The 17,034-nt window shown below is 48.4% G+C and overlaps 3 protein-coding genes across 3 annotated transcripts; 2 read left to right on the top strand and 1 right to left on the bottom strand.

Annotated features, from left to right (window-relative positions):
• Positions 1 to 9,103: 9,103 nt before the first annotated feature.
• Positions 9,104 to 11,177, top strand: LOC109731793 (pectinesterase-like). Its single transcript, XM_020290964.4, has 2 exons — positions 9,104 to 10,100; positions 10,213 to 11,177. Exons 1-2 carry the CDS (start codon positions 9,104 to 9,106, stop codon positions 10,905 to 10,907), a joined length of 1,692 nt encoding a protein of 563 aa, XP_020146553.1. The 3' UTR covers positions 10,908 to 11,177.
• Positions 11,178 to 11,592: 415 nt separating this feature from the next.
• LOC109731792 (uncharacterized) lies at positions 11,593 to 12,970 on the top strand. The gene is made up of 3 exons (XM_020290963.4): positions 11,593 to 11,797; positions 12,433 to 12,495; positions 12,639 to 12,970. Exons 1-3 carry the CDS (start codon positions 11,678 to 11,680, stop codon positions 12,774 to 12,776), a joined length of 321 nt encoding a protein of 106 aa, XP_020146552.1. The 5' UTR covers positions 11,593 to 11,677; the 3' UTR covers positions 12,777 to 12,970.
• Positions 12,971 to 13,797: 827 nt separating this feature from the next.
• Positions 13,798 to 15,642, bottom strand: LOC109731790 (uncharacterized). Its single transcript, XM_073509579.1, has 3 exons — positions 14,761 to 15,642; positions 14,582 to 14,689; positions 13,798 to 14,491 (listed from the first exon to the last, which is right to left on the bottom strand). Exons 1-3 carry the CDS (start codon positions 14,834 to 14,836, stop codon positions 13,866 to 13,868), a joined length of 810 nt encoding a protein of 269 aa, XP_073365680.1. The 5' UTR covers positions 14,837 to 15,642; the 3' UTR covers positions 13,798 to 13,865.
• Positions 15,643 to 17,034: the final 1,392 nt, after the last annotated feature.

Here is a 17,034-nt window from a genome sequence, read left to right as displayed (position 1 = left end):
TGCGAGATCGACAGCTTCATATGCAACTTCTTGATGATCTTGTGGAGCATATGTGGGTCCACACTGAAAATCAGTAAACTTTGCATTTAATTTATCAATTATGCACCATGAACAATATTTATGTTTGAACTATGTTTGGATTATGTATTATTAAGTACAAAATTGTTGTATTTGTGTACATTGAACTATGTTTGCCCAAAATGATCGGCATACATGCATTTTCATGGATTTGGTATTTTGAAAATAGGGATTGTGGTTGCAAATGCCAAGATTTGAGGCTCGCTAGGTCACTATCCGCCGTAGACATATAGGGACCTGGCTTAGCCAATTGTAGTTGTAGATGCTCTTAGTTGGCGAGCATGGCAAATCCGCCCCAGTTCATTTTTTCCAGAAAATTGCCGTGCTTGCCAACTAAATTTACCATCATCGTGTCAATACAAATTGCAATGAAAAATGTTAGATTTTCCATGCCTAAAAATCTGATGTCAGATTTTTAGTGTTTTCTTTTTAAAATGTCGCGATATTTTTTTTGAATGGTACAAAACGTATTTTTTATGTTATGTGATTTTTTACATTGCTTAAACATTTACAAAAAAGTTATGAACATATTTTGAAACACGTGAACATTGTTTTTTCAAATTTCACAAAACATTTATAATAGTATGAACCTTTTTTTATGACGCAAACATGCCACAAGGGCACAGACGTTTTTATGCACCGTCAGTGACGTCTCAACCCCTAACTTACACACGCGCGCGCGCGCGCACACACACACACAGAGAGAGAGAGAGGGGGGGGAGAGATGAGGGGATTTTAGTGTGCAACCACCCCCACGAATCCTACACACTCCGGTTCCCTCGAGCCAAGTCATGTGGAGTGGGAATTGGAATGGATCTTTGTAGGGGAAAGACGAGGTTTTCTCGACAACATTTTGTTCGTTGGATAAAAGTGGGGGTTCGAGGGGGTAGGACAAGTCACCTGACCTTGGGAAAGTGGGGGACTATCGACGGTCTTTTTGGCTGGTGCGGGGGCAAGAACTTGATGTTTTGGGTCGGGATAGGGAGCCCATGTGCATGCTTACCTTAAATAGGAAGCGGATGGGCATATCTAATAGATAAGTGATTACCTACAATGTCGATATAGTATGTGCATATGATATGATAACCACCCATCATCAAGCTCAGTTTAAATGTTGAACTATGATTTAACCTGTACGATGACGCTAGAGCAGAAATTCTTTGGGGGGGGTGCGGTGGATCTTGGTAAGGGAGATAAGATGGTTCTGAGAATTTTCTGTTTGCTAGATCAAACCAGGGGTTCGAGGGGGTAGGACGGGCCATGTGGCCAATGGGAGAGGGAGAAGCAGGGGACCCGCGACGGTCTTTTTGGCTAGAGTGGGGGTACGAACTTGCCATTTTGGGTCTTGAGTGGGAACCACTAGCATACTTACTGTAAATATGAAGCCGATAGGTGTATCTATGAAATAAGTAATTACTTACAACGTTCCATAGTATATGCATACAATAATACATCTACCCATAGTCAAGTTTTGTTTAAACATTGAACTATGACTTGATTCCTCTACACTAACCTAGATGTTGAGTTATACATGGTATCTCTATATTATCCATATCTATCTTCTGTGTATCGATTGACCGCATATCCAATCAGATAACACAAGGTGCATCTCTATCATCTCCCACCTCTCTCTTCAAAAAAGGCGCCTATGATTTACATAACAGTCATTGTCGCCTCCGGGTGCCTTCCGATGTCAATGATGCGGAGGACACCCCGGTTTGAGGTTTGTAGTATTTGGGTTTCCTTAGCTCTGGTGAGGGCTATGTTTAGGTGTCTAGCCGGCGCTGACTATCTGATGGCATTGTCGGTGGCGTGGAATAAGTTCTCCTTGTCATGTCCTTGTTCCCACGATGTTGAGTGACATCGGTGGATGTCGTGTGGAGCTTCATTCATGGTCAAATCTTGGACCTCGTTTTTGTCTACATTTCATCTAGGTGGTCTTGGGCGCCGCCATTCGACAAAGTAGACGATGACGTTTTGTGTTTTAGTCTTCTGGCTTCTTCTTTATATGACGAAGCATGACCAATTGCTTTCGTTGGCAAGCTGGTGAGGTAAGACCTCCCTGGTTCTGTATGGATGTATCTGGGGTGGCTTAGCTCCCTTTGTCGCCTTCTTCTTTGGGACGATAATTTGGTGCCCAGTTTACTATTGTCTGCTTCTTTTGGCTCTGACCATCGAATTTCACGTTGTCGCGTCAACAAACTTAGCCCTGACTTCGGGTGGATCCATTACTTGAGCACTTTATGCCTAGATTAATGGCTTTAAAGAAAGCGCTGCCAGGGAGACAACCTAGAAGTTTTAGAGAGTCATTTTATTTCTGTTGAGTGCTTTTATAAAGTTTAAAAACCAAAAAAATATAGAGGGGAACTTACAACTTCACAAAAAGGAAAGTGAAAGTGAGAGAGACGATCATTGTTGAAGTGGGGAGCTCCTTGAACTTTGTTCATGCCCATGGAAACTTTGTGAATCTAAATTACAGAAACTTTTCAACAAAAATAATTATCCCCTTGTACAAATCCTTTGTATTGTAAAATTATTGTGCCAAGGTTTGCCTTTAGGATGAGTAGATTGCTTGTTGGTATGTGTTGTGCAGAAACAGAGAATTTGGCTGTAGCGCGTGAATTTTCATTTTTTGACTGGAAAGTCAAAAGTTTCTGAAACTTTTTGCACACTATTACTATACAAATTTTTTATTTCTTCCTAATTTTTCAGAATGTTTGGAGTACCAGAAGTATGGTAGATGTTCAGATTGCTACAGGCTGTCCTGTTTAAGACAGATTCTGTTTTTGATGCAATGTTTTGCTTGTTTTGATGAAACTATTGATTCTATCGATGGTATAAGCCATGGAAAAGTTATATTACGGTAGCTACAATACAAAAACAAAATATGAATTGGTTTGAAACATTACTTAGAGTAGTGATCTGCTTTATTATACTAACAGATCTTACCGAGCTTTCTGTTGAGTTTCGTGTGGATGAAGTGATCAAAGATCGAGGAGGTCTCGATATGAGGAGAAGGAGGAGAGGCAAGAGCTCAAGCTTGGGGATGCCCAAGGCACCCCAAGTAAATATTCAAGGAGGCTAAAGCGTCTAAGCTTAGGGATGCCCCGGAAGGCATCCCATCTTCTTCAACAAGTATCAGTATGTTTTCGTTTTCGTTTCGTTCATGTGATATGTGCAAATCTTGGAGCGTCTTTTGTGCTTAGTTTTCATTTTTGTTTTATGCACCATGCTGGTATGAGATAGTCCATGGTAGATTTATAGAATGCTCATTGCACTTCACTTATATCTTTTGAGTATGGCCTTATAGAATGCTTCATGTGCTTCACTTATATCATTTGAAGTTTGGATTGCCTGTTTCTCTTCACATAGAAAACCCTTGTTTGTAGAATGCTCTTTTGCTTCACTTATATTGTTAGAGCATGGTCTTTTGTAGAAAGAATTAAACTCTCATGCTTCACTTATATCTATTTAGAGAGTCAACAGGAATTGGTCATTTGCATGGTTAGTCATAAAATCCTACATAAAACTTATGGATCACTGAATATGATATGTTTGATTCCTTGCAATAGTTTTGCATAGAGATGATAATATGTGGGAGGTACTAGTAAATGCTTGTGGTTAGTAGGAATATTGGTGTTAAGGTTTGTGATTCCCGAAGCATGCACGTATAGTCTCTCGTTATGCTATGAAGTTGGAGCATGATTTATTATTGATTGTCTTCCTTATGAGTGGCGGTCGAGGACGAGCGATGGTATTTTCCTACCAATCTATCCCCCATGCATAGTAGTACTTTGCTTCGAGGGCTAATAAACTTTTGCAATAAGTATATGTGTTCTTTATGACTAATGTGAGTCCATGGATTATACACACTCTTACCTTTCCGCAATTTGCTAGCCTCTACGGTACCGTGCATTGCCCTTTCTCACCTCAAGACGTGGTGCAAACTTCGCCGGTGCATCCAAACCCCGTGATATGATACGCTCTATCACACATAGGCCTTATTATATCTTCCTTAAAACAGCCACCATACCTACCTATTATGGCCTTTCCATAGCCATTCCGAGATATATTGCCATGCAACTTCCACCGCTTCCGTTTTGATGACTTGAGCATTCATTGTCATATTGCTTTGCATCATCATATAGCTGACATAGTAGTTGTGGCTCAGCCACCGTGCATCATTTTTTATACATGTTACGCTAGATCATTGCACATCCTGGTACACTGCCAGAGGCATTCATATAGAGTCATATTTTGTTCTAGGTATCGAGTTGTAATTTTTATTTCTTTTGAGTTATAACTAAATAGAAGTGTGATGATCGTCATTATTCATTATTAGAGCATGTCCCAATGAGGAAAGAATGATGGAGACTATGATTCCCCCACAAGTCGGGATGAGACTCTGGACAATGAGAGAAAAAAAGAAAAAAAGAAAAAAAGAAAAGGAAAGGAAAGAAAAGAGAGAGGGGGCATTGTTACTATCTTTTACCACACTTGTGCTTCAAAGTAGCACCATGTTTTTCATATATAGAGTCTCCTATGTAGTCACTTTCATATACTAGTGGGAATTTTTCATTATAAAACTTGGCTTGTATATTCCGATGATGGGCTTCCTCAAATGCCTGAGGTCTTCATGAGAAAGCAAGTTGGATGCACACCCACTTAGCTTTCATATTGAGCTTTTATACACTTATAGCTCTTAGTGCATCCGTTGCATGTCAATCCCTACTCCTCGCATTGATATCAATTGATGGGCATCTCCATAGCCCGTTGGTTAGCCGCGTCGATGTGAGACTTTCTTAATTTTTTGTCTTCTCTATATTTACCCCTATCATCATACTCTATTCCACCCGTAGTGCTATATCCAGGGCTCGCGCTCATGTATTGCGTGAGGGTTGAAAAAGCTGAAGCGCGTTAAAAAGTATGAACCAATTGCTCGGCTTGTCATCAGGGTTGTGCATGATAAATACTTTGTGTTAAGAAGACAGTGCATGACAAGAGTATATGATTTTGTAGGGATAGCTTTCTTTAGCACTCATATTTTGAAAGACACGATTGTTTGTTGGGATGCCTGAGTATTGATGTCTTTATGTCTAATTATAGACTATTGCTTTGAATCACTTATGTCTTACTCCCTCTGTCCCAAAATGTAAGACGTTTTTGAGGCTTAGACTAAGTCTCAAAAACGTCTTACATTTTGGGACGGAGGGAGTAATATTCATCCCATGATTATATATATGATCAAGTTTATGCTAGGTAGCATACCACATCAAAAATTACATTTTGGAACTAACCATTGATCCAGTGCCAGTTCCTGTTTTCTGCATGTTTTTTGTATCGTAGAGTATCCATATCAAACGAAGTCCAAATGCAATAAAATTTCACGGAGAATTATTTTGGAATATATGTGATTTTTGGGAGTTGGAATCATCGCAAATGGAGGCCCACGTAGCCCACAAAACACCAGGGCGCGCCAGAGGCCCCTGGCGCGTGGTCGTTGGTTGTGCCCTCCTTGAACGTCGGTTGGAGCTCTACTTCGGGCGCAAGGAAGCTTATATCCGGAAAAAAATCGTGTTAAAATCTCAGCGCAATCGGAGTTACGGATCTCTCGGAATAAAAGAAACGGTTTTCGGCCAGATCAGGGAGCGCGAAACAGAAGAGAACAGAGACGGAGATCCAATCTCGGAGGGGCTCCCGCCCCTCCACCGCCATGGATACCATGGACCAGAGGGGGAACTCTCCTCCCATCTAGAGGGGAGACCAAGGAGGAAGAAGAAGGAGGGCGCTCTCTCCCCCTCGCTTCCGGTGGCGACGGAGTGCTGCCGGGGCAACGATCGGGACGGCGATCTACATCAACAATCTTGCTACCGCCAACACCAACTCTCCCCCCTCTATGCAGCGGTGTAACACCCCTTCTCCCCGTTGTTATCTCTACTTAAACATGGTGCTCAACTCCATATATTATTTCCCAATGATCTATGGTTATCCTATGATGTTTGAGTAGATCCATTTTGTCCTATGGGTTAATCGTGATCTTGGTTGGTATGATTGTATATTTTATTTATGGTGTTGTCCTACGGTGCCCTCCGTATCGCGCAAATATGAGGGGCCCCGCTGAAGGGTGTTGCAATATGTTCATGGTTTGCTTATTGTCAGTGTTGCGTGGGATGACAGCAGCCCAAACGCGGATAAGTGGGTTATGACGTATGGGAGTAAAGAGGACTTGATACTTAATGCTATGGTTGGGTTTCATGACCTTAATGATCTTTAGTAGTTGTGGATGCTTGCTAGGGGTCCAATCACAAGTGCATATGATCGAAGTAGAGAAAGTATGTTATCTCATGCCTCTCCCTCATATAAAATTGCAAGAATGATTACCGGTACTTGTTATCGATTGCCTAGGGACAAATGACTTTCTTATTGACAAAACCTATCTAATTTTATTACCTTGCAAATTATTCGTAGCTTTATTCTCGCAAAGTACTCGTAGTTTTGTTCGTGCAAAATAGTTTCATACTTGTTCTACGTAAAGCAAACGTCAAGTGTGCGTTGAGTTGTATCGGTGGTCGATAGAACTTGAGGGAATATTTGTTCTGCCTTTAGCTCCTCGTTGGGTTCGACACTCTTATTTATCGAAGAAGGTTACAAACGATCCCCTATACTTGTGGGTTATCCCCCCCCCAAAGATTAGCGCTCAACTAAACGGCATTGTGGAGATAGACTCCTACATTGATGCTACTTCAGTTTTTTTATTGCCTAAGCATCTGAACAAGCACTCTTGCATTGGAGATGCCCTAAGGTTTACTCCTTTATCTTTTAGAGACCAGTTAGAGTTGTCCTTATATAGGTTCCTTTTTCAATAAAAGAAGATCGTTTGCTTGATTTTTCTTTTCAACGGAAAAAAGACGGCCGCCACCGGGTCCTCCCCGCCTCCCCTCTCCTGCTTCACCGTCGCCGGAGGGGACGCCGGCGAAGCCGCGCATGCCCAGTGATGGTGGTGGCGGGGCTCTCTCGGTGCTGGCTTCCTCGCAGACCAGGGGCGGCAGGCTGGCCCAGACTGGGCGGTAGATGGCATCGAGGTCCGTAGCTCGCGGCGAGGGCCTCTTTGTGCCGGCAAGGGGTCGGATCTGGGTCCCTCGCAGTGTGCGTCCTGCCCGTGCCCGCGCTGGTGGAGCTTGAGGTGCACAGGTGGTGCTTCGCTAGCCTGGCTGGATCCGGGCGGATCTGGCCCGTGGTTGTCCGGCTTGGGGAGTTGGTGTTGCTGGGTGGTGGAGGCTGGTGGCGGTGGGTGTTGCTGGTGGTGCGAGGTGGGACTGCTGCAGCCGGTTTTGGATCCCCCCACCTTTGGGTTGTGCTGTGGCGCTTCAGATCTGGTCTCCGGCAGGTGCACGGTGGCGCGCGTGGGGCGTGTTGCTGCTCCTGACGTTGGGCTGCAGCCCGGGACCATGGTGGTTCCTGGCCTCGGACAGCGCTCCTCTGCTCCTTGCCGGCATGGTGCTCAGTTAGGTTCGGCGGCTTGCGCTGCGTCCGGTGGCCCTGCGTTCGGACGGCCATTGGTGGATCCAGTGCCTAGTGCTGATGTTTGGCCGTCCGCGGTCTCCGCGGGGTGCGGTTGGCTGCGATGGTTCGTCGTGCTTCTTCGTCTCGGAGGGGCCCGATGGTGGTGGTGGTCAGCTGCCGTCTTGCTGTAGGGATGTACTCAAACTCCGGGTGAGAACCTTGCATCGACTATGTCGATGTCGGCGGCAATGGTGTCTGTGGACATTGTTTTCCTCGTAGGAGGTGTCGTTGTGGAGGTCCAGCACCTGCAGTACATTGTTTTGTGGTATCCGGGTGAAAACCTAAGATCCGGCTTGTCGGATCGGATGACGGTCTTGTGTACTTGTCGGCACTTCCTCCTTGGAGGCGTCAACTTGGAGACCTAAACGACGTCTTCTGTGCCTGCGTGTGGTTGAGGGTGCAGCGTTTGCTGTTGCTGGTGGTGGTGGTGTGGCCAACTTGGGATCAGTCGGGGGGGTCTCCAATGGTGGTGGTGGTGGTGCGACTGGCTTGGAGTCGACGGTGGTTGTTTGGTGGTGTTCTCTGGGGTTTTGGTGGCGGTGCCTTTGGCGCCGCAGGGCGGCCATCTGTTTCCCCCTCGTGAAGGTGTCTCGCTATGCATGCTCAAGACTCTCCCTTGGCGGCCAATGTGCTGCGGCGAGGGTCGTGCTCTTGGTGATGTCTTGGTTCATCTTTACTCTTTGATGGCGCCAAATGCCTCCCCAAATTGTTAATCGTTCCGATCTTCCGTGCGGGGCACCCAGTCAAGGTTCGTGTTTTTTGCACTCGTTGGTTGTGGTTGCTCCTGAGTTGTGCCATGGGGCTCGGTATGCACGCAATGCGGTGCGTTAGGTTCCTCGCAAAGTCTAAGTATTGTGATCCCTCGACGACACCCCACAACTACTTGTGTCTTTCGTGGTGATGGTCCTTTTAGTCCGCTAGCTAGGTCCCGCACTTGTTGGGTGTCTTGTTCTTCTCTTCTCCTTGTAACCTTGTTGTACGGTTTTCGGCCCGTTTTTCCTTATAAACGGGTTAACTTGTTTATGTTTTCGATCCGGTTTCCCTTATAAACTGGATCACTCTTCTGGCATAATGGCCACTTTGAGTATATATTCAGGTGGAGGGACTCCTCCCCCGGTGTTTCTCAAAAAAAAAAAATTATCGGCTGCTTAAACGGACTGCATGTCGCATTTTCTTTTTGAGAGACAAGCATGACCGATTTTAGAAAGCAGACAGACAATGACCAGTCAGCGGGGAAGAAACAGATAAGAACTCTCCGAAGAATGTCACCCCATTGACCAGGGCCAACGCGATCCCTAAATAGACACTGCTCTTCTGTACGTCAAAACCTAACGACCACCTGCGGACAGGACATGCCGCAAACAGCGCTCGAATCAAGAATTCCCTCGCCACTGCCATGCATCCTTCCCTTATAAATTGTGTTTTCCCTTCAATCCCTCAGCAACCTTTCTCGCCGGCCGAAATGGCAAATAACTTCCTCCTCGGAGGCCTGGGGGCCATCCTTGTCGTCGCGGTCGTGGTGGGCGTAGTCGCCACCGTGACCAGCTCCGGTAATAATAAGGCCGGCGACAACTTCAATGTCCCGGGTGAGGCCAACCTTGCCACCTCCGGCAAGTCGGTCAAGTCTCTGTGCGCCCCCACGCTGTACAAGGAGTCGTGCGAGAAGACCCTCACCTCGGCCTCCAATGGCACCGAGAACCCCAAAGAGGTGTTCGCCACCGTTGCCAAGTCGGCGATGGAGTCGATCAAGTCGGCGGTGGAGCGGTCAAAAAGTATCGGGGAGGCCAAGTCGAGCGACCCCTTGACGGAGGGCGCGCGCCAGGACTGCAAGGAGCTCCTGGAGGACTCTGTGGACGACCTCAAGGGCATGGTCGAGATGGCCGGCGGCGACATCAAGGTGCTCCTTGGCCGCACCGACGACCTCGAGCACTGGATCACCGGTGTGATGACCTTTATCGACACCTGCGCGGATGGCTTCGCCGACGAGAAGCTCAAGGCGGACATGCAGGGCATCCTGCGCAACGCCACGGAGCTCAGCAGCAACGCGCTCGCCATCACCAACAGCCTCGGCGCCATCTTCAAGAAGCTCGACCTCGACGTGTTCAAGACCGACTCCCGCCGCCGCCTCTTGTCTGCGGAGGAGTCGAAGTACCCCGCGTGGATGAGGGCTCCTGAAAGGAAGCTACTGGCCTCAGGTGGCTTGCCACAGCCGAACGCGATTGTGGCCAAGGACGGCAGCGGCAAATTCAAGACCATCCAGGACGCCGTGAACTCCATGCCCAAGGATCACCCTGGCCGGTACGTCATCTACGTCAAGGCTGGGGTCTACGAGGAGATGGTCATGGTCCCCAAGGACAAGGCGAACGTATTCATGTACGGCGACGGCCCCAAGCAAAGCCGCGTCACCGGCAGCAAGAGCTTCGCCGACGGCATCACCACCATGAAGACAGCCACCTTCTGTGAGCCCTAGCTATAGCTAGCTAGCATTTGGTGCAGCACGAGTAAGGTTAGGTTGCACAGGGCAATGCAGGTAGTGATTAACAAGTACGTATCTTCTTTGCTATGCTGCAGCCATTGAGGCGGCCGGGTTCATCTGCAAGAACATGGGGTTCCACAACACGGCCGGCGCGGAGAAGCACCAGGCGGTGGCGCTGAGGGTGCAGGGCGACCTCTCGGCGTTCTTCAACTGCCGGTTCGACGCGTTCCAGGACACGCTGTATGTGCACGCCCGGCGCCAGTTCTTCCGCAACTGCGTCATCTCCGGCACCATCGACTTCATCTTCGGCAACTCGGCCGCCGTGTTCCAGAACTGCCTCATCATCACGCGCCGGCCCATGGACAACCAGCAGAACTCGGTGACCGCGCACGGCCGCACGGACCCCAACATGAAGTCCGGGCTGGTGATCCAGAACTGCCGCCTGGTGCCGGACCAGAAGCTCTTCGCGGACCGCCTCAAGATCCCGTCCTACCTGGGCCGGCCGTGGAAGGAGTTCTCGCGGCTGGTCATCATGGAGAGCATGATCGCCGACTTCATCAAGCCCGAGGGGTACATGCCGTGGAACGGCGACTTCGGGCTCAAGACGCTCTACTACGCCGAGTTCGGCAACCGCGGCCCCGGCGCCGGCACCAGCAAGAGGGTCACCTGGCCAGGGTTCCGCGTCATCGGGAACAAGGAGGCCGAGCAGTTCACCGCAGGGCCCTTCATCGACGGGGCGACATGGCTCAAGTTCACCGGCATGCCCAACTACCTCGGGTTCAAGGTCTAAATGCGCATGCATGCATATGCATGCAACGCCCTGCGCCCTGTACATGAGATACCGATCGAGGTAAACGTAATGTGTGTACGGAACGTGTGATGACTGATGCATGCAAGATCAGCTAAACCTTCGCTGCTCCGTTATCACCTTCTGTTCTTTTCTGTGGTTTGTTTCTGGAGTTCTCTTTTCCTTGGTAAATGATTAAGTGTATGTTGTGACATTGATTAACCGGAAAATGTATCATTCAGATGCCCATTAACTGCGTCTGCGTTGCTACTACTCCACTATTTTATGCTCATGTTTGCTGCACATCTCAACTTCTTATTTTGGACTACTACTACGTAGTATACGTGACAGCACCGAGACTGAAGAAGGGACCGACCGAACCTCTCCAATAATCTCCACGTACGCATGAGCTTGTGTTTAACCCGGGTCAAAACAAACTTCCAAAGCAAGCTAGCATTTACGCCTCACCAAATTATCATGCATGCGCTCCGGCCTGGCATTCAACCATCCCCTAATGCGTGACGTCCGGCCGGACGCGCCAGGGAGATTACAAACTGCAATGAACTGGAATTAATAGAGGATAGAGCTGCCGATCTGGCCCGATACGTGTCACTTCTCACTATGCACGTACGATCCCCTCCCCACCGTCTCACTTGCCTCCGGTCGCCTACAAAAGGACCCCCATCCTCCCCACCCTACCTGCATTGTGTGCTCGCACTCCCTAGCTATCCCCTTTCCATCTTCTCCCAAACTTCCCAAGTGAGCCCAAGAGGATGGGATCGATCAAGAGGCAGGAGTACTCCTACGACGACGAGGACGATTTCTACATCCGGAACGATGATGACCTTCTAGAGGCCCCGACCCTCAGCAGCGAGCAAATGGCGCGCGCCAGGGTATACATGAACCTATGCTCAATTTCAGTAGCCACTTATATACGGTTCTTGAATCGCGTCGCCTTTCGCGCGCTTTTTTGAAATCACGGTTTCGCGCGCTTTTTTCTGTTTGAATCCTTTTATAGTAATTATCTGCATTTTTGTGTTATGATTGTAGTCATAGATCCATACAGTTCTAGCCATAGGAAATCTGATGGTTACTCTTTTTTTTTGATTTTTTAGGCAGATTGCAGTTGGTTTCATGGATTCAGACTTGGATCCCTTGCTCGTATGTTCATAGATATTTGTTTGTGTTATCCAGTCTAGCACTAATACATAGTATGCCTCATGTATGGGCAAAATAGATCGACAAGAAGTTGGATCTTGAGAAATTTAGATCCGAGATTCAAAGCTTCAATCTGAATATATTAATTGAATACTAACTAGAGGAGATACATTAATTGAAAATATTAGGAATCCATCATATATGGAGTAGATGCAAAAGCCAGATGATTTACCACTCACATATTTGGGGAGCAACTTACTTACTACTAGCATAGTTTGCTGCCGCCGCCGCACCTGTATGAATTATCTCAGCGGTCTCAATTTCCTGGTGCAATTACCATAGTTTGACTAACTCGTTTCACTGCATGCAGGAGGAAGCTCTGTACGTGCTGAAAACCAAGTCCCCTGAAGAGGCTTTCAAGATTTTCACCGAGGTAGTAGCATCACCCCTTTGATTGTTTTACCTTTGATTCCCTCATGTTATTTTACCACCACTCTATCTAGAGTGCAACACCACTCTATCTAGAGTGCAAGTAAAAATCGTTCACAAATTAAGTTCGGAAAGTATGTGTTCTAGGGTTCCTATTACAAAGTTGACGGTCCGCCATTTGGACCGGAGAAGAAGGACAAGTCCCCGACCACTGCAACGCCTCCAGCAGCCCCCGCCAACGTGAAGGAGCAGCCCCAGACCACCGTGCCGCCATCAGGGAAGTGAGCGAGAGCATGAGCGATCCGGCCGCTTCAAGAAGTTGTAGTAACTGCCCCCCGTCGTAGTAGCGTCCTGCCCATCTGGCCATGTTGAACCATGAATAATCGCGTGTTTGTTTGCTTGCTTGTATGTGAACCTAAGAGGGACCTGTATTCCTCCTCCCGTGATGATCCACCGAACGAACCATCCATTTCGTTTAATCTTTGGTGTTTATTTCGTTCGTTCCAATGCGTGTCAACAGCAAAACTATGCATCTCTCATGTTCCGATGTTGGCGCGGTTCTATTCATCGAATGCCTAGATATTTCACGAGAAAAATAGACAATTTGTTGAAGATTTCACATTTGGAAGCCTTGCATGAAAAATCCAATCTTCAAGCCACACTCTCTAGCAAAGAACCAGAAATCACGATAGCATTTCGCTCACGTAGCACATAACTGAAAACGCAGCACCATCTCCTATATCCATATCTTAATGCAAAATGCACACAACCCTCTTGCGTGTTCTTGCTTAAGTTCATGTTTAACAACGTGCACTGGTGACCAAGATTAACAAAAAATCCATAATTTGTTAAAGCGATCGACGTTATGTCCATATATGTCGCAAAAGCGGAAAGCGTTTCCGTTGTGAGCAGTGCACGCAACCGATGTTGTAGCTATGGTGTCGCGCGTCATGCGTGTTGGGGTTTTGCCTTTGCCACCTGACCCTCCGGAAACGTACATGCACGTAGCGGGTCGTCGTGTCACCTGATGCGCGCGTGAGCCCCGTGGCCGAGGCTGTGGCGTGTGCCGCGTCACTACGGCTCCCCTTGCGCTTTCGGTTCTTGGCTGCTCGCGCATAATGCCTGCGCTGCTCACTCGTCGCATTCGGTGCACCGACACGACACCGGAGTGTAGCGTAGCGTGATCCTCAAAGTCAACTTTTTGCTTACACAAGTTGGGCTCGTTGATTGCAGCATACGGGCCAACCAGCCCCGTTTGAAAAGAAGATACCCGATGTCCTGGCCCAAACCCAACACATCATGATCGTACACGCCTAATTTTTATTTTTATTTTTCTCGATGGGAATGGAGCCAACCAACCGTGCCAGTACAAAGTTAGAAGGAGAACTTGAGGAGCATGTCGTGCTTGTACACCTGGCCGGGCCTCACCGTCACCGACGGGAACTCTGGGTGGTTCACGGCGTCCGGGTACGCCTGCGTCTCGAGGCAGAACCCAGCGTACTGCCGGTACACGATGCCGCCCTTCCCCCTGGTGTTGTTCAGCCCGTTGCCGGTGTAGAGCTGCATGGCTGGCTGGTTGGCCCACAGCTGCAGCGCGCGCCCGGACGTGCCGTCCCGGACCGCCGCCACCCTCCGCATGCCGGCCCCGTCGATCACGTAGTTGATGTCGTACCCGCGGACGCCCTTGCCGCCCATGACCTGCCGGATGCGCGCGCCGAGGGGCGTCGGCGTCCGGAAGTCGTAGTTGGTGCCGGCCACGGGGTCGACGCGGCCCGACGACGGGAGGAGCTCCTCGTCCATCGGGGTGTACCGGGACGCGGAGAGCTGGAGGGTGTGGCCCAGCACGTCGCCGCTGCCCTGCCCGCCCAGGTTGAAGTACACGTGCTGCAGGAAGTTCACCGGCGTCGCCTTGTTCAACGCCGTCGCGTTCGTGCGGATGCTCAGCACGTACGGGCTCGACACCTGGTACGTCGCGTACACGTCCAGGTCCCCAGGGAATCCTGATTAATAATATTGGTTGCAAGGATGATTGATCAACGACACGACAGTTTTCTGTATGGTAAAGAATTGGGTCGTATCGTTTTTCCTACCTTGCTCCCCGTCGAAGCTGCGGTAGTACAGCGTGATATACGGGGAGTCGCCGCCGGCGACGTACTCCTTCACCGTCCATATGACTTTGCTGAATCCCCTGTGGCCACCTATAACAGTAGAAAATTAAGTACCGCATGTTATCGCAGGTAGCTGTTTGACAGAATCGAACACTGCATACCATGGATGGCGTTCCTGCCGTCGTTGATGTACGTGTGGTATACTTTGCCGTCGAGGACGAACCGGCCTCTGGCCATTCGTTGTGCTACGCGCCCGCTCAGCGGCCCGAAGTAGGCCGTATCGTTCTGGTTCGCAAGAGCAAATATTCAGAGGAAACAAATTGAAATTGTGATAACAATAATCCTAGACGTTGGGCTCATAAGTGGATTATAGTTGGAGAAGATGGGATTCGAAGATCTTACAACATATTCAGCGAGGGTGTCTTTACCCAGCACAACATCGGCCAAATTCCCTACAAAATCATTTCGGCATATCAAGCCTCACACACAAAAACAAGCACACAGCAAATGAAGGAAGCTATTAAACATGGCAGGTTCACTCATGAGTTCTTTTTTCTCTGGAGGAATACTCCTGAGTTTGGATACCCAAACCCCAATGTGTATAGGTATGGGGCAAAACTCAGGGTTGGTAATCCGGTTATTTATTGGTCGATATAGAATACAATTTCTTTACAAAGAGAATAAAAACCTTTCAGTTATTGGACCGTCAAAGATTTATCACACAACCCTTCCTTTTGTAAGTAGATGACTTTCTAATATGCATATTTGGACATTGTTAATTTTTACTAATAATGGACACGAGTGAATAACATAAAACTACCACTTTTCGTGTTAGGGTTCCAAAAAACTACCACAAATTTGTTTGTGGCTGATAACTACCAGAATCGGCGTCTGCTGTTTCAAAAAACCCAAATCGCCGAGGATTTAACAATTGATCACGATTATGACAGTCGGGGCCCGCATGTAAGAGAACTGATTGTTTGACCGTTAACTAACATGTGGGGCCCACATGTCAGTGTCTCTTCCTCATAAAAAAGCAAGCAGGTCCCTGCAAACATTTAAGAAACTCGACCGGGTCCCTATAAACTTAAAAAAAGCAATCGGGTTCCTCTAAACTTTTTAAAAAAGCAATCGAGTTCATCTGGCCGGTGGCGCCGTGGCCGTGCGCCCGCAGCCAAGCCCGCCGGCCAGTAGCCGCTGTGACGAGCCCGCCGGCCAGCAGCCATGGCGCCACCGCGGAGCTCTCTTCTGTCGCTTGTCGACGTCCAGTGCGTGTGGGCTGCGGGTGGACGACTCCCCCGCCCCGCGGGCTGCCGCCATGGAGGATCCCATCCAGGGAGGCCACCGGAGTTAGCCGCCCGTGCCACTTGCAGCCGCAAACCACCTCCGCCTGGACCCTGCACGAGCGGTGGCTACTGGGGTTAGCCGGCAAAGCGGGGAAGCGCCTCCGGCGGTGGCGCCATGGATCCAGGCCGTGGAGGGCGGCGCCTCGGGCGCCATGGCTGCAGGCCGAGGCGGGCGGCGCATCGAGCTAGGCCAACCCCGGCGAGGTGGAAGGAGGGGCGACCGGCGCTGCTGGAAGGAGAGGCGGCTGGGATTTCGTCGCCCTGCTGAACGCCGCCGTCCGCGAGAACGTCGTCGTGCGCGTGGGCCAGTAGTGTGCCCGGCGGCCATGGTCGGGCCACTGTCTCCGGTGTACTGGGCGTCTGAGAAAAGGAGAAGAAGAGAGGAAGAGAGGGGGAGTGAAGAAAATGAGAGAGACACTGACATGTGGGTCCCAGGGTCAAACAGACGGTTCATTTAGCCGCCAGCCCCACCTGTCATAAACCGGATTAATTTCTTAGCAACGGGCATTTTGGGTTTTTTGAAACAGCAGACGTCGATTCTGGTAGTTATCGGTCACAAACAAATTTGTGATAGTTTTTTGGAACCCTAACACGAAAAGTGGTAGTTTTGTGCTATTCACTCAATGGACACACATGAAAGAGAGCTGCAAGAATTTTTTCTCCTAACATGACCCTAGGAAATTAATGATAAAAATGCACATTAGAGATCGTGTTGGTGCCTAAAACATCATCTATATATGCATGAGAAATATATAATTGTGAAATCTAACTCCCCTAGGTTCTTGTAAAAAGAAATGGCTTATATTTCATTTTTAATGCTATAATTTGTTACACCGATAAAACTCAATTGTGAATACTCATCGAATTTGCGCATGGGTGGTTTTTTGGTTCATCTTTGGGTATATTCATTGATATCAACACCATAAATTAAATTTGATATTACTTAACCCTTGAAAAAAGCCAGCATGTGACATCCTAAGAGGCTACATGATTTCTGGCTACCAACAAAAGAATAATGTCTGGTTTTATTTTATATTGAAAGCGAGGAACATCGTCTGATCATCATACCTTTGCTGTCGGGGAGGATGA

Source organism: Aegilops tauschii, chromosome 2, assembly GCF_002575655.3.
Source record: "Aegilops tauschii subsp. strangulata cultivar AL8/78 chromosome 2, Aet v6.0, whole genome shotgun sequence".
In the NCBI taxonomy this organism is placed as follows: Eukaryota; Viridiplantae; Streptophyta; class Magnoliopsida; order Poales; family Poaceae; genus Aegilops; species Aegilops tauschii.
Note: the sequence above shows the minus strand (reverse complement) of the source record. Positions and strands in the feature narration are given on the sequence as shown.